The sequence below is a fragment of the Berghia stephanieae genome, chromosome 10, assembly GCF_034508935.2.
Source record: "Berghia stephanieae isolate SIO BIC M18660-M18661 chromosome 10, UCSD_Bste_1.3, whole genome shotgun sequence".
In the NCBI taxonomy this organism is placed as follows: Eukaryota; Metazoa; Mollusca; class Gastropoda; order Nudibranchia; family Aeolidiidae; genus Berghia; species Berghia stephanieae.
In genome coordinates this window covers 3,237,597-3,264,493 of record NC_088369.1, presented here as the reverse complement: position 1 = coordinate 3,264,493, position 26,897 = coordinate 3,237,597, and the positions used below count along the sequence as shown (strand labels likewise).

Below are 26,897 nucleotides of genomic sequence, written 5' to 3'. Positions count from 1 at the left end.
GACTACTCTAGGTATATCTGTTAAATTTCTGAGTTAAACTTTTTATGTAATTTGTAAACAAGAACAACAAACGAAACCGAAAGTAAATCAGACGGGTCTCTATGGAGCTTTGAGATTTTGGATAAATTGCTCTAGTGTAAAAATATGTTCAAATAATAACTTCATTTTGTCTAAATGAAAAATGGATGATGCTATCATTGGAACAAATGATGATGCTGCATCGTGTAAACGATTTGCTGTCGAGAAGGGATACTGGAAAGATCCTTTCATCAGCAACTTTGTCCCAAGAGTTGCAAAGAAGGCACCAGAGATAAATCGCGGTTATTACGCACGAGTTAAATCAATCCATATCCTGGTTGAGAAATTTATCAAGGTAACCTCCACTCCCCAAATAAAGATCACAACATAGTAAAGATTTGTAAAAGTTAGTAATGCCGTGCATTGTCATGGTGTCATTGAGTCAGTGTCTACTAGCCTTCATTAACATTAACTTGGCATCAGTCAGTAACGAAGTGGCAATTCGGACTCGAGTCTGAATATTCTCCAATGGCTATTCAGACTTAAAGTCCAATATGAATGTGCAGACACGGCGGGAAGGGGGACCGGGCAGGGGGTGGAAATCTGATATAGAAATAGAAGAAGAGGTCGGAAGAACTTGTTTTGCCCATATATTAGGGAGTTTAATATTAATAGAAATTCTAAATGTACCTCACACACTTGAAACCAATGTCATATGAAAGAGCTGGCAACACAGATTACAAAACAGTTTGAAATTTTGTTTCTATCTTGATTAAAAATTTAGTTACGGCAGTTCAAAGTCTGAAATTTCAGACCGATTTTTACCCCAAAATTACCATTGCAAAGTTGTGACCGAAATCGCGTGATGTTAATAAAAAATGGTTAAAACAGTCAATATGGAGTTCTTATCATATATTGTATACCAAAATGTTCGTCTTATCGAGGACAATGCATTTACATTGATAAAGAGGAAGATAAACATTTCAAATTAACACATTATTACATAATATGTCGCAACTGTTACATAATCAAAAACTCGGCTAGACGTAAGAAACAATTTGCTCTATCACTTTTGGATTTATCCTTAATATCTCACTGAAACAATTGCAAATAATTACCCTCTTTTAATTAATAGAAAATAAAAAAGAACACACACACACACACATTCCCCCCCCCCCCCCAACAACAATTTCCACAACCCAAGAGCCGGCGGTTTTTTCTCTCTGATATCGTATCACCATGTTCTCCCCTGCATCCAGCGCCTCGGTCGTTTGTGGGTTGTGGAGATGTTCATGGTTATCCCCATCGTCTACTTGAGAAGTCGCTGGTTACCCCCCAATCCCATTACCAGTTGGTCATTAATTTTCTCTATGTATTCAACCAGTGCTTATTTTATTAATAGGCACCTAGTCCAGTATTATCTAATAATATTAGTATCAGATGGTACTCTGTCCGTACCCCAGTGGCTCTATTGCATGGTTTACTGCCAAGAATCGCCTCTATTTTTATGTTTAGAAATAAAACAGCATATTTTTTTAATTAAAAAAAGAATTAAGATACTGCCTTTTGTCAAAGCCCGACCCATACTGCCTATTAAATAAAACGCTCAATGCCCAAAGTCATATTATTTTCCTTTCCCCGCACTTTTTCGCCGCCGCAAATGGCAAAATATATAATGTAGATATGTCATGCATGTATCTTTTGCAACACGCTCATGGCAAATCATATAAATCTTCCAATCATTACACAAAGACACTCTTTTATCTATGCGAGGGCAAATTGATTGTTAACATTAACAATAGCGACTACAATTGTAATCTCCTAAAGACCACAAATATTTAGATCTATGTTTTGTTTTGTTTTTAAGTCGCTTGCAACACATTTAGGTTTTATCAGTGCCAGTAAAAAGGGAGAAATTGGATAGTAAAAAGTTCTAGAATTAAAATTAAAAAGTACCCAAGAAAAAGGAAGACAAAGGGGAATAATAGATCACCGCTTTTGAAGGTTAGTCATCTTCGGGAGTTCTAAAACGTGACTTGCTCGTCACTTGCCCTCCTACCGACTGACAACGAGCAGCTTCCCCCTACCTACCACGCTTCACTTTCAACCCAGCTTCCACTTCCAACACTTCCTGTGATTGTGCAGGGGCAATGTGGTAGGAGTCCGAATTGCCACGGGAAGCAATTCAGACTCAGGTCCGAATTGCCACTTCGTTAAATTAGTAATAATTTTTTTTTTTAAACACAAGCTGTATTGCCATGTAAGACTATTCTGCTGACTGAGTCTGAATAGTCTGTTGATTGCACATGCGCATCAGAATTTGAGTCCAAATAGCCACAGGAGACTATTCAGACTCGAGTCTGAATAGCCGCAGCCTACCAGTAATAAGTAATCACAAAAGTAAAATAAAAGGAGGTGAAAAGTCAATGTTTTGTTTGTAGTTCTCAAAGAAACAAATTATCCCATTGTTTGAACCTATTCTACAGCTCGCTGGATTCTAGCATAATCTGTGGAGATGCCCAAAAGCGCCCTAGAATCTGAGTGTGCCAAAATCCGACACTCATGGGAGATTCTTTTTATGATATCGATAAAATTTGGTAACCAAGTTCTAACGTGCTGACAGTAATGCACGGCTTGCATGATAGAATCCAGCGATTACTTCATTGAATTTCGGTTCGGTGACTGTTTCTTTGTATGGTTGACGTAATTTTTAGGGATATTGTCAGTTTACAGATGCTGTGATCTGTCATGCTCAAATTCCACTTTTTTTTATTGACAAGTTTAACCCTTCTTGTCAACTTGTGATATGAATGAACTAGACAATGACTTTGACAATTGCTTTTCTAACGCGTAATCAGCTTTAATATGACTACGCTTAATCATAATTCAGAAAATAAAGGAACAATTACTGGATAATAGTAATGAACTTAAATTTTTTTAAAACAAAAACATAAGCTTTTATACAGCGCAATATCCACTAAACATGCTCAAAGTGCTTTACAAGGGGTCCCTACCCAACAGCAACACTTAACATGTAGAACGAGACATGGCACCTGTTAGGTGATATTACTTTTTTACGGACAGAGACAATGCTGTTAACGGTCCGGTACTCATTTTACCCCCAAGAGAATTGGGTAAAGAGCCTTTTCCGTGGACTCAACTATGCACTGCTCTGGACTCGACCCCGGGACATTCGGATCCGAAGGCGGTTGTCAAACCACTAGACCACAAAGCCGCTGACAATTCTGCATCCAATGACTAGTTGTCTTGGTGTTTATTCATGACAGACCCTTAAAGACATTTCACCATGGGATATGTTAAGAATTTGTTTTTAATTATGCTTTTTTTTTTTTCTAAAAACATAATTCTATGTCTCAATTTCAGTTAACTAAAGGGCAATGTCAGATAGTGAGCCTTGGAGCTGGTTTCGATACGCTCTTCTGGAAATTAAAGGAGGAAGGGCTGGCACCAAAATGTTATGTGGAAGTTGACTTTGAGCAGGTCACAACACGAAAATGTCATTTTATCAAGTCAAAGCAACGTCTTCTAGATGGAATCTCAGATGAGGGTATGGCACCCATTTTTTTAAAAAATCAAGGTCTTAGTAATTGTGCTTGAATTTTGTAACTCTAAATGGTTATTCCACTCCCCTGCAGTGGAATTTTGAATCTTTTGGAATAAAAATATTTTAAAAACAATTGTTTATAGAGCACGATATCCACTTTAAAAAGTGCTTTACAATGGGTCCTTATCTAACAGCAACACTTAAGCAATTTTTTCCGACAAGGACAAAGCTGTCAAAGGCCAGGTACGAATTTTACACCTGAGTATGGTGAGAGAATATGAGTAAAGAGCCTTTTCTAAGGACTCAACTATGTACCTCTCAGAACAGCACTGGAATCCTAGACCTTCCTGTCATGGTCTAATGAGCGTGCAAGAGATAACTCGACTACATTCATGAAATAAAGATGTGATAAATAAGGCCCCCAGAATTTACTAGTTACTTTTTTTTTAAAAAGAACAAATGACAAGTTGGTGTAAGATGATGTGAATATAGAAAGATGAAATTTTTAATTAAATGAATGTTCTTATAAATGAAGTGATCACAGTTACAAATGATAACATGACAAAATTACGTAACTTCTGTGATCTTGAGGGTAATATTTATGGACTTTGGCTCATTAATATCATATGGAAGATTGGATCACAATTAATCAGGGTTTTAAAATATTTCTTTGACTTCACTTTTTGAATAATTTTGGCCTCGTTAAAAGAAAAAAAAGTGCTTATCGGAATATAATGTTTGTGTTTGTTTTACTTGAACAGGGGGTCCAAATAACTCATCTGGTAGAGTACTGGTTTCACATGCAAAGGGACTTAGATTGATTCTGGGTGGTAGGGATTTTTTTCTGCCCCCTTCTAACAACCCAGCAGTGATTGGGTAGCTGGATCTGTTAAATCTGATGGAAAGTACTTTGCGATAGACAAGCATCCTATCCAAAGGGTAGCAAGCAATTGGTATTGTCCGTTTCATGCAATAAAAATCAGGATCAACTCCAGATTCATTGGCTTGATGGCTCTTTTTTTTTTTCTTCTTCTTTTTTACTTGAATTACTTGCTTTTGAATTTGAAATTAAAGTAATTTTCATCAACAGATAGCGATATTGTACTCAACAAATCGGAGCTGCATTCAGCCGTCTACCATCTCGTCTCCTCCAATTTGAAACAGCTGTCAAATTTGGAATCTAAACTAGAGTCCTGCCACATGGACCGAGCTCTCCCCACTCTGTTTTTATCAGAATGCGTCTTAGTCTACATCGACGTTGAATCCACCAACAAGATTGTCAAGTGGATCGCTGACAATTTTCCAACTGCTTTTTATGTAAATTATGAACAGGTGAGAAGGGTGTAGATGAAAGAAATGTTCTCATTAGTCTATTGAACACATGGCGGTCCCAATAGCTCAGTTGGTAGAGCACTCACTTCACAAGCAAAGGGATCAAGATCGATCCCTGGTGCTGTCAAGATTTTTGCTATTTGAAGGTGGTAGAGTTGGTAGAGCCACTCACTTCACAAGCAAAGGGATCGATCCCTGGTGCTGTCAAGATTTTTGCTATTTGAAGGTGGTAGAGTTGGTAGAGCCACTCACTTCACAAGCAAAGGGATCAAGATCGATCCCTGGTGCTGTCAAGATTTTTGCTATTTGAAGGTGGTAGAGTTGGTAGAGCCACTCACTTCACAAGCAAAGGGACCGAGATCGATCCCGGTGCAGTCGAGATTTTTATCTGACCCCCCTTTCCAACCAGCTTACTTACTTACTTACTTATCCGAACCAGCGACCACCTGAGCTCTAGCCCTTCGGTCTTGTGCCATGACGTAGAAGTTAGACGTCTTTTGTAGTTGTTCCAGGTGACTATAAAGTGTGTTACTGATGCTTGGATTTGGTGGGAGGAATGTGCATCTCAGATCTTCAAGAGGTTGACATTCAAGCAAGTGGTGTGCTACTGTTTCATTGGGGTGTTGACATAGGGGGCAGGAAAGGGATGTGTCTTTTGTAATTTTGCTTAAATGGTTGTTGAGCGGTATGTGTTGTGTTCTTACTTGAAAGATGATGCTTTGCTGGTGTCTTCTGAGCTTATTTAGGCAATCAGTCTTTACAGGAGTGGTCATATGGGAAAACATACATCTACCCGTGGTGCTCATTGCCCAACTGTTCATCCATTCTTCTCTCGTATTTGTTTTGATTATTTGTTTCGCTGTGTCTAAGGATACTGGGAATGATGGTTGTAAAAGTGTTGATCCGAGTCTGGCTAGTCTGTCTGCATTGTCATTTCCTGGTATATTTGAATGTCCCGGTATCCACTGGAGAGATAAGTCTACTCTGTGTGTTGTAAGGAATTCATCTAGTTGAGATCTTAAACTATTGAACGTTGAGGAGAGTTTATCTAAATCGAGAGCTTGGAGAACCGATTTGGAGTCTGTGAAGATGACAGTGTTTTGAAGTTTTGAAGGGTTTAGCTGGAAAACAGAAGAGAGTGTCGCAGTGAGGCTTCTATTGCAACTGCCTCTGCCTCGTAGTTTGAGCAGGAGCTTCCGCAAGATTGTGGATTTTATCACAGGTTTTATCTGGGTATTCTACTACAAACCCATACCCAGCATTTTTAGTTCCTTTGTGGGCAGATCCATCTGTGTAAACATGTATCCAGTTGTCTGGGTATTCTTGTATTGTCTTCATTGCTAATGTTTGTATATCTGATTTGTTTTTATTTCTTGTTGTTTCTTCTATGAGGTTAGTCTTTATTTTTGGAAGTTTTAGTTCGGCGTATGGAGGTTTTTGACTGATTAAAATAGATTTTTCTCTGTTTTCTGGGAGTCTGTGTCTTTCATTCAAGTTGTTAGCAATGTGTAGCAGGGATTTTTGTTTTAATCTTGTTCTTGGTTTCCATTTCTCTGCCAGAATTCTGTTTGGATGGTTTTCCTCTTTTCGTTTGTATCTTTCAACCATTTCAAGCACTGCTGATTCTCTGCGAAGTCCAAGTGGTTCCACATCAGTATGTATTTCACATGCTGCTGTGGGTGTCGATCTCAGGGCACCGGAGATGAAGCGAAGGGCTTGGTTTTGTACTCTGTCCAAGGTTTTGTGTGTGTTTTTACTACCTACATTTTGGAGGGCTAAATTGTAGTCCATGACGGAACGCACATAGCCTAAATAGAGTTGTCGAAGCGAGTTTTTGTCTGCTCCCCAATTAGTACTGGCTAGTCGTTTTAGTAACTGGAGTCTCCTTGTGGCTTTGATTTTACATTCTGAGTGTGTTTGTTCAGAGATAGTTGTCTGTCTAACTGTATGCCCAAATATGTGGGGTTTTCTTCTTTCGCGAGCCGATGGCCTTGGATGGAGAGTGTTATTTCTTTCTTGGAAACAGGATGGCTCTTAGTAAATATAGAGTAGACTGTTTTATTGCAATTTACTTTTAATTTCCATTTATCACAGAAGGTGTTTAAGCTTTCTAAATCTTCATTTATTCTATTGGAGGCTATTGGTAGGTGCTTTGTAGTATACCACATAACTAAATCGTCAGCATATAGGGCCTTTTCTGTCTGTAATACTTCTGGTAGATCATTTATAAAAATAAGAAAGAGAGTACAGCTGAGGCAGGATCCTTGTGGGAGACCTTCCTCTAATACTTCTCTGTTTGACAGTCCGTTATTAATTTTTGTTTGGATTGTTCTGTTACTGAGAAATTGTTTAATCCAGAAGTAGAGATTTCCATCAATTCCGTAGTCCATCATTTTTGATAACAACCCTTTCCTCCATACTTTGTCATAGGCCTGTTGGAGATCAACAAAAACCGCGACTGTATGTTTTCCATCTTGAAAGCCATCAATTATTTTTTGACTTAATCTAAACAATTGATCTTCTGTTCTTTGCCCTATCCTAAAGCCTGCCTGATATTTATTTAGTAGGCCACATGTCTCCAGCCACCAGTATAATCGGTTATTTACCATTCTCTCCACGATCTTTCCAACACATGAGGTGAGAGATATTGGTCGGTAACTTTTCGTTTCGTCGGGTGGTTTATCTTTCTTTAAGATTGGAATTATAATAGCATTTTTCCATCCCCTTGGTACTATTCCTGTCTCCCATGTTAGATTTATAAGTTTGAGAAGCATCTGTTTACCTCTCACGCTAAGATGCAGGAGCATTTCATTGTGTATCTTATCTGGTCCAGGGGATTTCCTTAACTTGAGTTTTTTCATAGCTCTGTGAAGTTCTGACATGGTAAAGCCCTCTTTGAACAGATATGAGATAGCTTTTGGGGCCTTTTCTTGATGTTTAAGGTCTTTAATCAATTTTTTGTCCTTTTCACTTCTTTTTGATGCCTTGTTTACTGAAGCAAAATGTTTGTTGAAGATCATGGCTTTTTTTTGGTCATCTACGATTGTTCCTTCTGTAGTTTTCATGGGCTTTGGGTTGGTTTTCGGGGTTTCATTGTTAAGATTATTAAGTAAGGCCCATGCTTTTTTCCCATTTTGATTGAGGTCAATATTAGCGCATGTGTCTGCCCATTTCTTTCTTTTAGCGTTGTTAATAGTTCTTTTGACAATTGCCGATGCTTTATTGTACTCAATCTTGTTTTTAATGGTTTTGTTTTCCTCTAAGTTTTTCCTTGTTTCCTTTCTTGCATTTACTGCTTTTTCAATTTCTTTGCTCCAGAAGGGTTTGTAATTCTGTCGACTACCTCTTGGAATTCCTGCTTTTGCAGCTGCAAGAATGGCTTTGGTGAGGGCTTCGTTTAAATGTTCTACACTTGATGTATCTGTAATTTTTGGAAGCTGGTCATCTAATGTTGCTGTGAAAACATCCCAGTTTGCTTTCTTGAAATTCCATTTGGATTTCTGCTCAAATGTTTTCTTCTGTGTTTGAACTGTTATTTGTGTTAAAATTGGTTTATGGTCACTGCCTATTTCATCCAGGACTTTAATGTGACAAGAATTCAGAAGGTCAGAGGAGATGATGGTTAGATCGGGATGACTCAGGGACATATGAGCTCTGTGAAGAAGGGTCGGGACTGAGTCTGCATTTTGTAAAATGGTGAGGTTGGTTGTATTGCAAAGCTTTTCTAGTTCTTTTCCTGTGTTGTTTAAATTTTTGTATCCCCATAGTGGAGAGTGGCCATTGAAGTCACCAGCAATTATTGTGTTGTTGTATTGGGAACTGTTTTGATCTGTTAGGTTTATAGTACACCGTGGAGGGTTGTAAATGTTGTAAATGGTAAATTTCTTATTTAGGTGCCATAAGGTGACTTTCTGTACATCAGTTGAGTTCTGTGATGGTTTAGAAGTAACATCTCCCGTGATGTCATTTCTTATATAAGTAATAACACCACGGCAGTCGTCACATTTGCAGGTATAGTATGTATAACCAGCAATATATGGATCGCTATTTTTATACAGGGTTTCCTGAAGTAAAGCAATGTGAACTTCCTTTTCATTTAATAATTTCTTCAGCTCTGTCTTTTTATTCCTGATTCCACAAATGTTAATTTGTAAAATATTCAAATGTTTGTGGAATTTCTTTGTCCCAGTAGCTGACTTTTCGCGCAGATCAGCCTGGGTACTCACTGTCTGACGCGGACCTTTTTCGAGGCGACGTCCGAGCTCGTATGCTTTCCTTTTGTTTGTCATGGCATGCTGGGGAGTCTCTGGTCTGTCTTCCCACCCTAACCTGTATTCCTTGTCAGCTGCATAACATCAGGAGTTGAGCTGCAGATGCATGTTCCTCATATAATTAATTTTTATAGGGTCTAGTCAAGTAGCCTTCATTTTGTCTTTCCCACAGTCTCTTTCATGATTGACGGTCGCCCATTCCCCGCCACCTACTGTTTCCTGGCTTGCAGTTATCTATTTCAGTTATTCTTTCTGCTTAAAGGGCCATATTTCATAAACAGAGGATCGTCACGTCCTGGGTCATTTGTGTCGATGAGAGATTCTGTGGGCCTAAAACAAAGGGATACCAGCCCTTTCCCCTAAAAATCTCAATTTTTTAAGAAGGATACATGATTACAATCAATCACAGATAGTCATACAGAAGACATGGGCCACAGGTCGACCAAAGAGGGAGTATAGAAGTGTTAAAGTTACAGCACTAGGAAACAAGTATGAGCTATAGGGGTAGATTAAGAAAAGTAAGGACATACAGAGGACACCACACTACAGAATGAGTGTGAGGTGGGTGGGTGAGGAGCAGAGCGTGTACCACTCATCGGTGGGTTCTGTCTCCTGCACCTTAAGAGGAAGGGGTCCCACCTACTCCCTAGCCCGGTTATACCGCCGGGGACTCGGTCGCGCCCATAACAAACTCAGTAGAAACGGGGAACACCACGGGAAGGTGCTGTTATGGACACAATAATGCATGAGAGGCCATATGCAATAATCTCTGTCAGACAGGATTACGCGGCAATCAATGCACCTGGAGATGAGAGGTGTTGGGTTCGAAATGCACATCAATTTCCTTTCAGCAAGCGGGACGTCCGGCCCAGACCTTGCAGCTCCCCTTTCCAACCAGCTGTGATTGGATAGCTGGGTCAGTTTTATCTGGTCGAAAGTACTTTGTGATAGACTAGCGTCTTATCCATGTGGTAGCAAGCAATTGATATTTTCTTTAATGGCTCTGAAGGACTACATATTTTATAAGTTAAACCTTAACTTCAAGCCGGTGATGAGTTCCGTGCCATGCCATGTCATGCTGTATGCAGTCAGAACGCATAATAATTCCTTTTTTAGATAAATGGCCGCATGAGTGATTTGCTTTGTTTTGTTATGGTTTTTTTTTTTTCTTTTTTTTTTTAAAAACTCATTCAACCCAGTCTCTCTTTGAATCTTTATATTTTAGTGGAATACGGATAAAGTCACCACCTCCTGTTGGTCCCAAATTTTCTTTTCTTCATCTAAATGTGTTTCATTGATAATGGATAATATAATGTTGCTTAAAGCCAACCAATATTTCTGGTCCAGAGGTGATGGCTTAATCAGGATTCGACTGTATGAGATTTAATCTTCATTGGTCTCTTTCTCCATTTTCAGGTAAATATGAGGGATTCCTTTGGTCAAATCATGATCGAAAATCTACGGGCCAGAGATTGTGTGTTATCTGGTGTTGAGGCTTGCCAATCTCTCGAGTCACAATTGGACAGGTTTGATCCTTTATCATTCTTAGATCCGTGATATTTTTTCTCTATTAAAACACAAGACACACTACACAATTGCATGTTGGGCCACAAACACTGCCTCTTAGCTAAGTGGTGGTGAGGCTTTTAGAAGTCGGGTGAATTTTTAATTTATTTTTTAAAGTAAAAAGTTAACCTACAATCTCTTTAAAGCTGTCATTTAGTGCTTTAGTACTTTAAGAATATACCATCAAAATATCACAATTTTGTCAATGGATAAAAAAGTGCAGTGTTTTAAAGGCTGATATTTTCACATGAAAATGGCCTGTACATTTGAGTACAATACTTAATGTGTAAACAAATTACGCAGAATATGTTGTAGTCGTTCATTGGCAGTAAACAAAAATGAAAAATCATCAAGAAAGAAGCATATATTGTGTGAAACTTATAACGAAAATTATTTTTCATGTTTAGTATAAACCTATCCAAATAGATTCCTGACAAACACTCGACTACTTTGTGTTACAGATGTTGTTTTAAAATACGAATGATTAGGCATAAAAATTGTTTAACTATGCATACAAATATGGTTTTAATTGTGAATGATACAAAACATCTTTGGACAGAAATTGATCCCACCCTGAACATTAAAAATTGTTTAATTTGCTGCCACTATAAATATTTTTTTCTGCTGGATCGAAAAATGAAGCAAAGTCTGTAACTACAACAGATTCATTTCAAAGTGTTCAAAACCCCCACTAGCATTTACATCAGACGCTCATCACTATGCATCTGTACCCTCAACATCATTTACATCACACACTTCTGACAACTTATCTGCACTTCTCAACAAAGATCCTTTCTTTCAGAACATCAACCAGATGCAGGCAGCTCAGATAGAGGAATATCAAATGATCTAGAAACAATCTCTAAATTGACCAGATTAATGACACGTCAACTACTTTAGCTTAGAAAGGCCACACCCTCAGTTAACCTGTAGGCATTCAGGTTGTATACAGTGTCAGAATGCGAGGACCTATTGGCACTAAGGCCAATCAAAATAGTTGTTGGCCAAATGGTCTTTGTGGAATAAATTCATTGATGTAATGTGAGAATAATCATCTTCGGCCACAAGTTTCTCGATTACCATTTTAAGTTCCTGTTTTAAGATTTATAATGAAGTCTTTTAACATCATTACTTTTCTAAAGTAAATGAGTAAAATGATCGTTTTTTTTACAAAATCAAATTTTGGGTGGCTCTTTGATTTGACCATATCAGATTTGTTGATTATTTGATTATTTGAGTTCAAATTTGAATCCTTTCTTTTGACATCAAGAAATGCTGTTTATAATGAATACTTTTCGAGTTCTAGCTAGTTAGCGTTTGTCCAGCAATTAATGATACTCAGTATTTATCTTTCTTCCAGGTTTTTAACGCATGGATGGACGAATGGTGATGCCTTGGACATGTCAACTGTTTACAAATGTTTGCCTCAAGCTGACTTACAGAGGTTTGTATCACAATATATAGTAATCCGTGTCCATACATGAGAGGAATGTACGCTTACTTTTTGAGATGGACACCAGTCGGACTATGGAAGGTGGACACCAGTGGGCAGTGAACCCGGGACTATTGGAGGTGTACACCACTGGAAAGTGAACACTGTACCAAAGGATATGGACATCAATGGGGAGTGAACTCTGGACTAAAGGAGGTAGACACCAGTGGAAGGTGAACCAAAGGCTAAGAGTAAGAGAGCTGGACACCACTTGTGAATAAGTGTAGCACCACCGGATATGGACTCCATTGGGGAGTGAATCTGGAGCTATGAGAGGTGCACATCACTGGGGAGTGAAGACAGGGCAACCGGATGGACAAGAGTGGGGAGTGAACCCGGAACTATGAGAGATAGTCACTACTGGGGAGTGAACACAGGACCACCATATATGGACACAAGTGTGGGGAGTGAACCCAGGGATATGAAAGGTGGATACCAGTGAAGAGCGAACACAAGACTGTAGGAATAGGGGGTAGACATCAGTGGGGTTCAATACAAGGAAATGAGATGTGAACGCGGAACCACTTGATATGGACTCCAGTGGGGAGTGAACCGGGTTTGATGAGAGGTGGACTATTAATGGTAAATTTTGTCTTTTTTTTTTTTGTGGCAACTTTTGGGCAAAAAAATGGCAACAAACGCAGATGCTAGGTTACTGTTAGCTTTCAATTCTTTCCTCAAACTAATTTTTACCTCGAACATGGTTTCCTGGAACTAATTTCACCCAGCCAATGGAGAAAAAAAAATATTTTAAAAAATTAATAATAATATAGGGCGCTTAATATAGAGCTTTACTCTGTCTAAACAGGCACCAGGTGCTTTACATTGACATCAATTGAAATTGATTTCACTACTTCTTACGTGCCTAGTGATTGTGATGTATGATGATTTACTGCGACAGAAAACAAGACAAAGGAGGCCTGCAGAACAATATTATGAAAAATTCTAAACTAAGTAGTTCTACCTTTGGACAAGCTACTCTGATATGTAATAAGTTAGATAAATATTTTTACTGATACGAAGCTGTGGACTGTAAAAAGTAATAAACAAAAATGAATAGAACACCCAATCACAGATTGTTTCAATAAAAATACATTACATATTTTTTCTCTGCCGTCTATCTGGGTTTTTAAGGAATGTATTTATATTTTTTGTTGTTGGCTTAAGAAGGATTTTGAGCCTAAAACGTTCCGTATTTGGTATTTTGTTCTTTTTGAATCTGTTATATTTATTTTTGTTTTTTATTTACGTTATAAAAATCATAATAGTGTACTCCAATGAGGATAACTTATTAATTGATAGATATAGTCAATAACAGAAAACTCAGCTAAGAAACTCTTCCTTAGAGTAGAGTAACTCATTAGTACACATCCATAGCACCAGCACACACCCCCTTCCCCCCCCCCCCCTCCCGTGTGTTACTAATGATTTGACAGCTAAGTGGTCTTATTGTATGACACTCACCTTTTTTTTTTAGATTGGAAAGTCCTGGGTTCGAGTTCCGCTCTGAGCAGTACATAATTGAATCCTTGGAAAAGACTCTTTACTCACATTCTCTCACCATACTCAGGTGTACAATGAGTACCTGCCTGTTAACAGCGTTGTCTCTGTTGAAAAAAAATGGTATTATTGCCTAACAAGCATCATGTCTCGTCCTACGTGTAAAATGTAAACTTTTGTTGTTGGCTGTGGACCCCTTGTAAAGCATTTTCAGGACGTTCAGTGGACATTGCGCTATACAAAGGCTCAAGTTTTTGGGGTTTTTTTGATAAATTTTTCTTTCAATCTCATTCACAGAATTGAGAGGCTGGAAATGCTTGACGAGAGAGAGTTGCTGGATCAGCTTCTGTCCCATTATTGTCTAGTCTGGGCTTACAAAGATACCTTGGATGTCGGCCTTCACACCATCAACCTGTCATAGTCATGAGCAAGACAAATATGACCCTTCATCCCATAACAACAGACCTGAATCTGAATCTGAATCTTACTTGAAGTCGACTCAATTCTGAGTATTTGTATTCGAGGGCGGAGAGAGTGTCCTCAATTCATTTGGTATTTTCTGGGATAGAAGTGTATTGACAGTTTAGTATAAATGTGTCTTCAAAAGATAGAGTAACTCACTATCTGTCATCTGCCATCATGATTAGACACATCTTTTGTTAAATATTATGAAACGTGGAAAACAAAATATTTGACAAATTAAAGGATGCTCTGAATACTATATATATATCTATATATATAATTATATATATATATATATATATATATATATATATATATATATATATATATATATATATATATATATATATATATATATATATATATATATATATATATATACGTGGAAAACAAAATATTTGACAAATTAAAGGATGCTCTGAATACTATATATATATATATTATATATATATATATATATATGTATTAGTATGTAAATTATAAAAAGAAGAATCATGAAATAATAGTGCTCAACTTTTTGATAGCTATTTATAAAATATTTCAAGTATAACAATTATGATCAACTTCTACAATATTGTTTCGAGCATTCGCTCTCATCAGGAAGTGATGAGAGCAAATTCTCGAAACAATATTGTAGAAGTTGATCATAATTATATATATGCAATGTAGCAATGACAATCTCACGCAAATCCCTGGGCCTTGATTTGGCTCGTGAAGTTCCAAAATTCGCGCCAATATGGGAGGCAGCTGTTTTGTATATGCTATTTTAAAAAATTAATTACGAAAATGATTGAAATTTGGCAGATGACAAGTGAAGAGGTTACTTAATGTCGTGTCAAAAGGCAAAAGTCGTGCGGTCACTAGAAATTCAATAAAAATACGTTTTTGTGTTTTCGAGTGAAATATTTCTAAAACTAATTGGTATGGAGGTTTTGCCGCTGACAAGGTAAGATATGTGCATTTCTTCTTTTCATTTGTAAAATTCCATTTGAATATGATAAGTGTTTTTTTCCGTATTATACAAAACATCATCGTAATTTGCACTTCAATCGTAAAAAAACAAAAAGCCATTTAGCCCCCTACAGCCGACTCACAATATGAGTATGAGGCAATGTGGCACACAAACCGAATGGCTGTGTCAGTGACACACGGCGGCTTAGTGGCTCGTGGCAAAGCGCTTTCTTATTGGTTGACTTTGTTTCAAAGTTCACGACTAGTCAAAATGTCTGGGCTGTCTCTTTTCCTTTGTTTTGTGACAGAGGGGTGTTTATCTCGTCTGCCATCGTATTTCGGTTCAATAAACAATTGATAATATGACTGTTTAATTTACATGAATCTAAGAAATTATGTTGTTAAAAGTTTTCGATTGCAAGTTGGTCTACAATCTCAGCATGGCTTTAATTATTGTGTTCCAAGTCACGTTCCACCAGTAACCTTTGTCCCCTTTGAAATTTACTTGTCCAATTTCTCTTTTCTTTGTATATTTCTTTCGTTTGTATACTCAATCTGTGTGTGTGTGTTTGTGTTATATACTCATTTCTTTATCTCTCTCTCTCTCTCTCTCTCTCTCTCTCTCTCTCTCTCTCTCTCTCTCTCTCTCTCTCTCTCTCTCTCTCTCTATGCGTGTGTGTGTGTGTGTGTGTTATATACACATTTCTTTATATATCTCTCTCTATCTATGTTTGTGTGTGTGTGTGTGTGTTATATACTCATTTCTTGATCTCTTTCTCTCTCTCTCTCTGACACACACACACCTTTCTCCTGCACTCTTCTACCTCTCTTTCCCCTCTATCTCTTGACCTCCCTCCCCCCCCCCCCACCCCCTTTAAACTCTTTTTCTCTCTCTCTCTCTCTCTCTCTCTCTCTCTCTCTCTCTCTCTCTCTCTCTCTCACTCTCTCTCTTTCTCTCTCTCTCTCACTCTCTCTCTCTTTCTCTGTCTCTGTCTCTCTCTCTCTCTCTCTCTCTCTCTCTCTCTCTCTCTCTCTCTCTCTCTCTCTCTCTCTCTCTCTCTCTCTCTCTCTCTCTCTCTCTCTCTCTCTCTCTCTCTCTCTCTCTCCCCCATTGCTGATTTTGCTATGCTTTTTATGATGAATCAGTATTTTCCAAAAACAACACCAGCCCTTACCAGAAATAGAATTCAAGCTATCTATTGCACATTGATAATTAAGTATTTATGTTTGCAAATTTCCATGCTTGTTTAACTAAAGACTTTGTGTGTAACACACTTTTATTGTTGCTCAATTATTTATTTACATATTTTAAGGTAACCTAATGGAGCGACAAGATTTGATTGAAAAATATGGCAACCCCAGCATTGTAACAAATGGCGTTGTCTTACAGATGCTGAAGGACGCTAATGCAACATCTATGCCTGTAATGACATCTGCTGTTTGGCTTTTAAAGTGGACAGGGTTACAAGCACAAGCAAATCTTTTTTGTACAAGGCTTAAGAGGTTAGCAGAGAAGGCATCAAAGCTTCGGAAAGATAATTTGAAAACATTTTTGGACTTAGAATTCATCGTCATGGTCATAAGGAACTCAGAGATATAGCCATCATCAGAGCACTATCACCACCATCCCAACCACAAATAGATAGTGCCAGTAATACATTTTCTCAAGGATGAATCTGGCCTAACTCCAGAACAAATGAAAGGTCACCCATGAAGAAAAAAAAATGCCCTAAGGAGTGAGGTGGCAAGACATGAAAGAAGACTGAAGGCTCTGGAGAAAAGATTGGAAATTGTCAAGGGGAAGATGGAGGCTCAAGAACAGAGAGAAGTGCATTACAGCATACCGAATGTGAAGAGACGAGAGAAGAGGAATGTGGTGTTGAGATTGAAACTGAGGGAAGAAAAGAACAGACAGCTGGTGAAGGTAAATAAGTTGAGAAAGGAAAATGAAAAGTTGAAAGCAATCAATAACAAATTGGAAGGCGAGTTAAAAGACATCAATTTTAGAGTGAGAAATTTGCAGGGCAAACGAAAGATTATTGATTGTAAGGACGAGAAATAGGATATTGAGCAGAAAGATAATATAGCACAGAAGAAGGCACCAGGAGATGACAGGGACACCAAGTATGGAAGATGGGTCAGAGAGAACTTCAGTGAAGATAATGGAGACAAAGAATGGAGAATATATTGATGATGTCAAGTTTTGTATCTTTGAAATGGCAGAATTAGAGGTGGCAACAGGGAAGATGGGACAGGTGATGACAGTAATTGGAAAGTTATGTGGGACAAATTTTGTGGATGTGCCCACTAAAACGACTTGTCAAGAGTATGATTGATGAAGGGATTGTGTTGGCGAAGAGATTTATTGCGGACAAAGTAAAGGAGAGTGATCATTTTGGGATTCATAAAGATGGGACAACTAAACTAGGAAAAAAGTAAAAATTCTGGAGATTTCAGGAAGTGCAGGAGTTATGGGATTAGTCAAGAAATTAGAATATTTTATGAATGACAGGGCAGTGAACGAAAAGAAGAGCAGTCGGTTATTAGAAGAATGGAGAGATAGTTGTTTCAAGGCCTATGATGAGGCCAGCAGAAGGAAAATCCACCACCTCTTATGCTCAGCACATGTCCTTCTTGGATTCCACACCAATATTTTAATACAGTGGAACCTCCCGATAACGACATGCCACGGGACCGAGTTTTTATGTCGTTATCCGGAGGTGTCGTTATTGAGAGGTTTCCAAGATGGCTGACAAAGTGGGCGTGGTAAGGCCCGCGGGACCAATTTTTATTAACATTGACAAAACAAACAAAACATTGTAGTGTATTCCTCTTAGAGGGTTCTTGTGCGTGTGTCTGGATGAGACTTTTAGGTGATCTGAACTGAGTACACTGATAGTGTGCTCCTGGAATCTACATCTGTTCCCTATTTAAACCATTCCCCTTTGTCTTACTTTTTCTTATGTCATTTCAATTGTAAATCTAGAATGTTTTTTACTATCCAATTTTCTTCCTTTTTACTGGCGCTGATATGACATAGATTTGTCACAAGCGCTGTAAAACCCTTTAAACAAACAAAAACAGGTAATTCGGACGCTGCGAGTTAGATAAAATTCCTCCTCCTCCCACAAAAACACTACTACTACTACTACTACTACTACTACTACTACTACTACTACTACTACTACTACTATCACCACATAATATCACATTTTCCAAGATTTTGTGTTTACTTGCTTACACTAACATTTATACCTTGGCTTTTATTAATGCATATCAGCCAAGATTCGTCAAAAAAAGCTGCGTTCTCATTGGTTTCAAAAGCTGCGTTCTCATTAGTTCAAGCAGGAATCGTTTTTATAAACTTTGAGTACTCATACTCTGTATTTTTAGTATCAGATATCTACGAAAACTGCCGAAAATCGCCAAAATGATGTCGTTATTCGGAGGTTTTATCAAAAAGTGCGTCGTTATTTGGAGTTTTTTTTTACTGATCTTAAATAGAAAAAAAATCGGGACCACGGGTCAATGTCGTTATCAGGAGGTTGTCGCTATTCGGAGGTGTTGTAATCGGGAGGTTCCACTGTAATAACTCGCAAGTTGGAGAAATTTGAAAGTACTGAAAAGCACCACCTTGTCATCCTAGTGTTGAAAGATGCTGCTGATGTGTTTGGGCCTGTAGGGAATCACTGAGGAGTGAAAAACATATGGGAGGCATACTGTTTGGAGAAAAGTATATCATGAAGAACTAAAGCGTACAAAGATAACAGATTTAATGGATTGCAGCAGTACATCTTCATCATCAAGATTTTTATCACATTTTATTTTCGTTACCTTCAAGAAATACTAAACAGCAATGTCTTTTCACTGCCCTTGAAAACTCAAAATTACGTCTTCTTTTGGAATGCCCAGCCCTTTTTTTTTACAGAATCACTAGACCTTTTTGGACAACTGTCATCTCTACTGAAACCAACTATTTCGACTTTGCAACTATTGTTAGAGAACTCCAATCAATCCTTCAGAAATGTCGTCAAGATCCTCAACTTTTTTTTCATCCAGATGCCTTTTTGTTTTTTAAATCTGCAGCTACTTCGTATAGACCAACAGAAAGCATTTCTCTGAAAGATGGAATGGGGAAAATAATCACCACCATCTGTGATGGAATTCTCATCACAATCGGAACCCAACTTGCCTACTTCACAGATGGTGGTGATTATCAAGAGGATAACTCTTTACAGTCAATCCCGTCCACTGCTCCTCTGACCAACTTGATCTGGGAAAGAAACTTTGGCCACCTAGACTCTAGCCAGAAAAGAAGACCCCACAGTTCTCTGCATCATCACTCCTCGGTGATTCTCCTCAAGCAAACTTGTACTGAGTTGAGAAGTTGGTATGACAGCCTCCTTGCCGAAGAAAGATTGAAAGTATGGAAATGGAAAAGACAGGAGGGAAAGGATTTGCGGAGAAAACATCATGCCAAGATTCAATCGCTTATCCACTTATTTCGTGAGATACCGTACAGCCATAAATCGGGGGGAAGCAGAAAAAGCATCCCATATTGTCGCGTGTTTTTTTTCCTCTTTGCGGGTCATCCAAACAAATGACACCTTTGAAACTGCTTAACTTTTTTATTTATGGATTTTCAAAATTCAAAAACATTTTTCCTCAGTGGAGATAGGGCTTTGATTTTAGTCAAGAATTTCCCTCAAAAAAGAGAAAAAAATATTTTTCATAGTCATTGATCATTGCTATTTATAGAGCTACTACAACAGATATGTATAGAGTCTTGGTGGGTTGTTCCAATTATGTAGGCTTCTCGCAGTTAATTGGAACAATCTGCATGGACAGTGCTGTCCAATTAAGCACCTTGCAGTGTACTTTACAAAACTTTTGCTGTAAAACGGCTTGCACCCTGTTACAAGGATAGCAATCAAGCATTATTATCTGATTAATGCTTCAGAAGTGGAGATAACTCTGGTTCGATGAACCTTAAGAAGACTCTGAAATGACTATCTTTTTTTGTCATGCAAAACTTTAAATCATTTCCACATCCGTACATTTTGTCGACCGTGAAATATATGGCATTTGTGGTAATATTGTGCTAAGCTCTTAATTTTTTCAATTATGTGACAGTATTTTAGCTGGGAAAGCTAATGAGAACAAATTACTAAGCTTTCATTCTCGTATTTTGTCTTTCCGTCGCTAACAACACAAAAATTACCTTTTGTCACACCTTAACTCTATCCTAACCGATCTTTTTCAGTTTTTTTCCCAAATGGCAAGCTTACCCAGCAGAAAAATTGATTTTTAAAAACTCAAAATATGTTCTCTTCAAAACAGCTTTATATGTTCTTATTAATTACACAAAGATCATTCTCCAAAGTTTGTGATGTACAAAATAAATCTGATAAAGAAAAATGTATTTTGTGTCAGAACAAATGCGACGATTTTGATGCAGGTGGTAAAGACAGGGTTAAACAGTCAACATTTGAAGACAGAAGAAATAAATAACAATAGGAATTGAAATGGAAGCTTCAACATATTCAACGAATACAGATAATGTGGACGTTTCGGGTTTCCCTTTTATTAAACACACCTCCCCCCTTCCTCCCAAAAATGCCTTCGTTGAATCTATGAAGCGTCCATTTAATTTCCTATTGTTATACATTATATTATAATTATATGAACTTTTAATCCTGATGGCAGAATTTATTCAGTATGTCGAGTGTGTTATGGTGATTTTAATTTCTTTTTAAATTTTTTATGTACTTATGTGCAACAAAAGTGTGTTCACATTACACAATGGAGTGGGGGGGGGGGGGGGGGGGGGGGGGGGGGGGGGGGGTTCATATATGAAATGTAATAATGTAAATTATTTTGTGGCTTTTATCTATTCTATTATTATTACCTACACCCCAGCACAGGAGTGGTATACTGCATTTGCTTTATAAATACAATCATTGAATCCACAGTTTTTCTGGCTGATTTTTGTTTTTTTATCAAACAAAACTAAATTTACAATACCATTATATGTAAACTATCTCTATCTGAAAAATCTTTCTCTGTCAGGGCTCCAAAGATATGGAATGAATTAAATACATAAATCAAAGACGCCCCTTTTGAAAACATTCCTATTCAGGCAAGTTTTTGAGTTGTAATAGTATTATTGTTTTGGTGAGAGAATGTGAGTAAAGAGCCTTTTCCAAAGACTCAATTATGCGCTGCTCAAAGTGGGATTCGAACTCTGGACCTTCTGATCCAAAGGCGAGTGTCATACCACTAGACCACATAGTCAAACTCTTGAGTTCAAATTCAACACGAATAAAGATAAAAATTGATCAAATTTATTTTATTTTTAATCTAAACGTCAAAATAGATGATTATTGTTAGTGCCAACTTTTGTTGTTTGTTTATGTTTTTAAGGGTTTTACGGCACTTGCAACACATTTAGGTTATATCAGCGCCAGTAAAAAGGAAGAAAATGGGATAGTAAAAAGTTCTAGAATTACAATTAAAGCACCCAAGAAAAAGTAAGACATAGGGGAACTGGGAACAAATAGGGATCGGATGTAGATTCCAAGAGCATACCACCAATGCACTTAGTTTGAGATCACCTATAAGTCTCGTACAGACACAAGCACAAAATCCAACAAAGAAGAATACACTCAAATGCTTGCATTATACATTAAAAATAACAAATATAATAACACATAACAGAGAGATGATTTACAAGGAAAAAAATATTATCTCCCAAAACAATAACTATGTATTTGACTGTTTCCCTCCCAGCTAGGACTCCGGCCAGGGCCAGGACAAAACCAAGTAATCCCATGCCAAGACAAAGACAGAAAGCATGTTGGAAAACAGATATAAGGGGATAGAAGCCACAGTATGTACCCCCCCTGCCCACTATGGGAGGTCAGGATCCCCACCCAGCCAACTTTTGTGACGACGATTTTACTGTATTGTAAAAACAAAACAAGAGATGTGATTCTTAATGAATGATGACTTTATTTTATATTTTCTCTTTGGAAATAATCAGTAAAAATTAAAAATCAAGCAATTTCAAATTACACATACTAATTACAAATATCACAGGAAATTTAATACAACATATCGAGCAATTTCAAATTGGACACAATGTTATTTACAAATATCACAGAAAATTTATTCCCAGTCACACCCTTTTCAATCCATTATGCTGACCTTCAAAATTTGAACATTGTTAACAAGAAGAATTGTATTTAAAAATTCATGCCATACTTTTTACAGTCAACCATCCTTAACTCGAATGATAAGAAGATATATAAGTATAAGACAATTTGAGGGAAAAAAAAAAGTTAACTATAGGGACGAAAAATGTAATGGCAATGAATGATTTGGAAAACCAAGCTATTCTCATTTTTATGCCAAGTGATTGGAGTGTTTTGTTGTATTGAGTTGACCATGGATGTTTCTCCTCGCTCACCCTTTCACTTCAGACAACTGATCAAAAATGTGAAAACAATTCAAAACCAACTATCTGTTTGTTTGTACAGTACTTTACTCGTTAGATTCTAGCATGCTCTCGGGAGAAGCTAAAAAGCGTGCTAAAATCCAATGCTCATTGGAGGTAACCAATACATGTGGTTACCCCCCAGCTTCAGTGTGTCGTATTGCAGAGCGTGCTGGAATTCGGCACGCTAAAATCCAGCTAGTATTGAGCATAATATATAATAAAAAGGAAAACAAGGCAAAGTGCCCAGGATCAAAGGCCAACAAAACATTTCTCATGATGTCCTTTAACTTTTATGTTCTGATAAGTATCAATTTCACACCTATTGGGATTGGTCAAGGGGATTGGAACTTTCTTAATTTATATTCCTTAATAACCATAAAATAAAGTTTCACATCAAGTACAATGTATGCAGGTTTGCTCGAGACAGAAAGAGAAGACTACCTTTCATAATATACAGCAACATGTGTAAGCATTTCCTCGCAAAAAGGACAAAAAATGCATTTTTTAACTCATTCAATCCTTGAGATTTTTGCTACTTTTCAAAATTGGAAAAAAAATGTATTCACTCACTCAACCCTCACACCGACTTTCTCAGTGGCCTCTGGTTAATTGTACCCCATCATTAAATATGTACATTTTTTTTGTTTGTTTGTTTGTTTGTTGCTTTAGGTCTCTTCCAACACAATTGAGGTTATATGAGAGACCGCTGAAACAAAAAAACAAGCAATCTAACAAAAATAGTACAAATGTAAATCAAAATCATAACCTAAAGATATCATAAGCTAAATTATAAATAACCAAGAACAAACAGGCAGAAGATTTACAGAAAAAAAAATATCCCCTGTCAAAAATACAATCACAAACCAAAGAAGCAGGATAGGCTAGTAAAGAGAAGAAGAAACGACATCACTATCGGATCGTACACCCATGCGAACATCATAGGTATATGATTCAAGGGTGATGTACATTTTTCTGAGACAAATTATAGCCACTGTTTTTTTAATTAACGTAACATTGGTATTTGAATAAAACTATGTACATGCCATTTTTGTTTCTTTTAGATCGAGTAACTGACTATATTTTTATTCAATTTTGAAAGGCACTCGGAAGTGACGATAGCACACGAGCTAGAGGGTTATGGTTGAGAGAGTTAAAAATGAGCATGTGCATAGATAGTTTTATTCAGCTACCATTAACATTGTAAAAATTAAGAACATTTGCTTTGATACTAAGCCTGTAATTTGTCTCAGAAAAATGTAATAAATAGGCATGGGGTAAAAGTAACCCCGGGTATACTATGGATATAGATAGTAATAGTATGCGCTTGGCTAAGAAGCTCATAACATTGCCATCCAGAAGTATAACGGACCAACGCACAAAACTGTGTGTATCCAAGAATATATACCTGTATAGTCAGGTTAATACAGTTTAGTGAGCATTACTCATAAATGCGGATGGCAAAAATCAATAACAAATACCCGGGTGACGTTGACTAAGAACTATCTATAGTCGGTGTTAGGGTTGTGAGTGAGTTAAATCAACATCTGTTACAATTTTTCCACCTTGCCAGTCTTCTGTTCCTTTTTCTTATGTTGCTTTTTCTTATGTTCCTTTTTCTTAGTATGTTCCTTTTTCTTATGGATTCCATCACAGACTATTGATTCTCCTGGCTGGCACTCACTACAACATTTGTACAAGGCATCAATGACACTCTGGCATTTCCATTCCTGGTAATCATTTTCTGAGAAAAGAAGAGATGGACATGACTGGAATTGATATTGAGTATAGAATAATAATTTTTTTTTTTAATTATGCCCTTCTGCGACCATATCATCGGCTAGGCATTTCAAGAAGGAATATAGATAATTCATCAAACAAGATGTTTGATGTTAACAGGAATCACCCATGTTGTCCAATTGAGCAAATTGGGGGTTAATAATCTTGCCCAAGGACAAAAACGAAAGTGCCTGAAGTGGGGCTTGAACCCGGGACCTTCCGGGTCACAGTTCAATGCCTTAACCACACAGCCACCATAGAATAATGGGCAACATGGAAAAAATAACCATCAACAATAATCTTCTCCAATATTTAATACAACCCTCGTTGATTTCAAGTATTATTGTAAACAACAAGTTTCACATATACTATGATCAAAAGTACTTTTATAAAATACAAACAAAATATTTAACGTAATACATATTTTGTATATCAATATCATTGACGTGACCGAATAACACTTAAGATTGTACATAAAATCATAGAAGAAATATTAATTTCAGTTTTTAAAAACAAAAACAAAAAGAGTCCTTAATATTAATATAGTGAAAATTGCACTTTATGAAAGACCAGTTTGTCTGGATTTTTTTTTTTTTACACTGCAATATCCACTGAATGTACTCAAAGTGTTTTACCGTGATCCAAAGGCAACACTGACCATTATCATGGAGAATTATACTTGATGATAAACTATCATTGATACTCTAGCAAACTTCTGGAGAGTGGGATACAGCACATATTTGTTCCACCTCACATCTAGTCTCTCACTACATTTGATTACGAGAAATGTAATTATTTTTTAAGGAGGAAATTCTTCCTCTGACTCTAAAATCGTGATTTTCGGATGATCTGAGTCTGAGGAAAACCATCAGAACTGATCTATCCATTTAATTTGACTACAGTATTTCTAAGTAGCCCTATCACTACCAGATAAAGATTGTATGCTTTTGAGGTTTCTACAAAAGAGAAAAAACAAAATTACAGAAGTCTGCATAAAGTCAACTCTCTTAAAAGTCGATTTCTGCTTAAAGTTGATCCCAAAATGTTCTGTTCTTTATCTAAGTGTGCTCCATCAATAATGGATAAAGTCAACCAAACTTGGTGGCTTTATTATCAGGAAGGCTGATCAACCACCAGAAATGGAAATGCATACGTAACCAGCAAAAAAATGTACAGTACTCCAGTTTCAGTAGTCCACCAATGAAATAGATGGTATGTTAAATTATGTAAATACAGAATGAATGGGGATCAGCTTACTTTGCAGGCATTGTTGGATAGCACAAGCTTCCTTTTGGCAGGGGTCAGCTGATTTTTTCTCCATCTCTAAAAGAGACTCTTGCTACAAAATTGTTATTTGCAGATTCAGTTTCAGTGAGATTTCCATTAAATCTGTGACTGTGAACACAATAGAAAATAGCCACTATCATCTCCTTGGTACCTTTGCTTTACTTTACCCAAAAATTTTATCTTGCATAGCTCAATATCCATTAAACATACTTATTTAAGTAAGGGTTTTACGGCGCTCAAACTCAAACACCATATCAGCGCCAGTAAAAAGGAAGAAAATGGGATGGTAAAAAGTTCTAGAAAAACTGGCCGCTAAGATTTGAGTAGGGATTTTGCTGGAAAGAATTTAATGGATGCGGTATACAGCTTTGCCCTGAATTTAATTCTATTAAAAAGTTAAGAGGCTTAATTTTAATCACATCCGTCACTGAAATTTTGATTTACAAATTTCTATTTTTATAATTATCCAAAGCTATAGTATACCCTATGTTATCAACAATCAAAAGATATGCTAAATCAAAAATTAACAACACCAGAAAATAAGACATAAATCATTAAAATCCATCGATAAACAAAAAATCTATGGAACTTTTTCTGAGACCCATCACTCAAAATCAAAAGTTAAAAAAATCGAGTCACAGCCACTAGGCCATCCAGCTCACTGCTGGAGTGCCAAATAGACGTTTACCAAAGTAATTTGGTCCATTTGGTTAAACAATCCAAATCTGGGCACTTTCAGTGTAAAAATCTAATACATACATTGTATCATGACCTTTACAGTTCGCTGTTTAAAATAGAGATTGTACAAACAGTTGGGGGAAAAAATTGGCGATACAGACACAACCGTTACGGTCTCGGAAGCTACTTTTACTTTCGCTTTCATATTGGACGAACCAACGATATTTGAGAACAAGATAACGGACTGACTTCCTGTAGGTGGCTGTAATTTGTAATAGAACAACTGTGCAGGCGCTTCGTTCGTCAAGAGGGCACAAGTACAACTGCACTCTCTACTGCCTATATGAAATAATTCGTTTTTTGGTATAAAAATGATGTCAATTAAGGGTATAGCTAATATTAATCCTTTTTTTTAAAGAATCACAATTAATATCAAAATGATTGTGTGTGTAGTGAGAATGTAGTGACAGCTGATGTTACTATTTCAAATAATAAATGAAT

The 26,897-nt window shown here is 37.1% G+C and overlaps 2 protein-coding genes across 3 annotated transcripts; one reads left to right on the top strand and one right to left on the bottom strand.

Moving 5' to 3' along the window:
* Positions 1-81: 81 nt before the first annotated feature.
* LOC144956083 (leucine carboxyl methyltransferase 1-like) lies at positions 82-14,468 on the top strand. Its single transcript, XM_078886417.1, has 6 exons — positions 82-373; positions 3,403-3,586; positions 4,674-4,915; positions 10,603-10,712; positions 12,113-12,196; positions 14,042-14,468. Exons 1-6 carry the CDS (start codon positions 182-184, stop codon positions 14,163-14,165), a joined length of 936 nt encoding a protein of 311 aa, XP_078742543.1. The 5' UTR covers positions 82-181; the 3' UTR covers positions 14,166-14,468.
* A 7,680-nt stretch (positions 14,469-22,148) lies between these two features.
* LOC144956082 (cx9C motif-containing protein 4-like) lies at positions 22,149-26,581 on the bottom strand. Of its 2 annotated transcripts, none has more exons than XM_078886415.1 (3): positions 26,478-26,581; positions 25,689-25,826; positions 22,149-24,396 (listed from the first exon to the last, which is right to left on the bottom strand). In XM_078886415.1, the coding sequence occupies exons 2-3, from the start codon at positions 25,750-25,752 to the stop codon at positions 24,203-24,205; spliced, it is 258 nt and encodes an 85-aa protein (XP_078742541.1). In that variant the 5' UTR covers positions 25,753-25,826; positions 26,478-26,581; the 3' UTR covers positions 22,149-24,202. The 2 variants fall into 2 exon arrangements, with proteins under 2 accessions (XP_078742541.1, XP_078742542.1); XM_078886416.1 differs by having other exon boundaries at positions 26,407-26,568.
* Between the last annotated feature and the right edge of the window lie 316 nt (positions 26,582-26,897).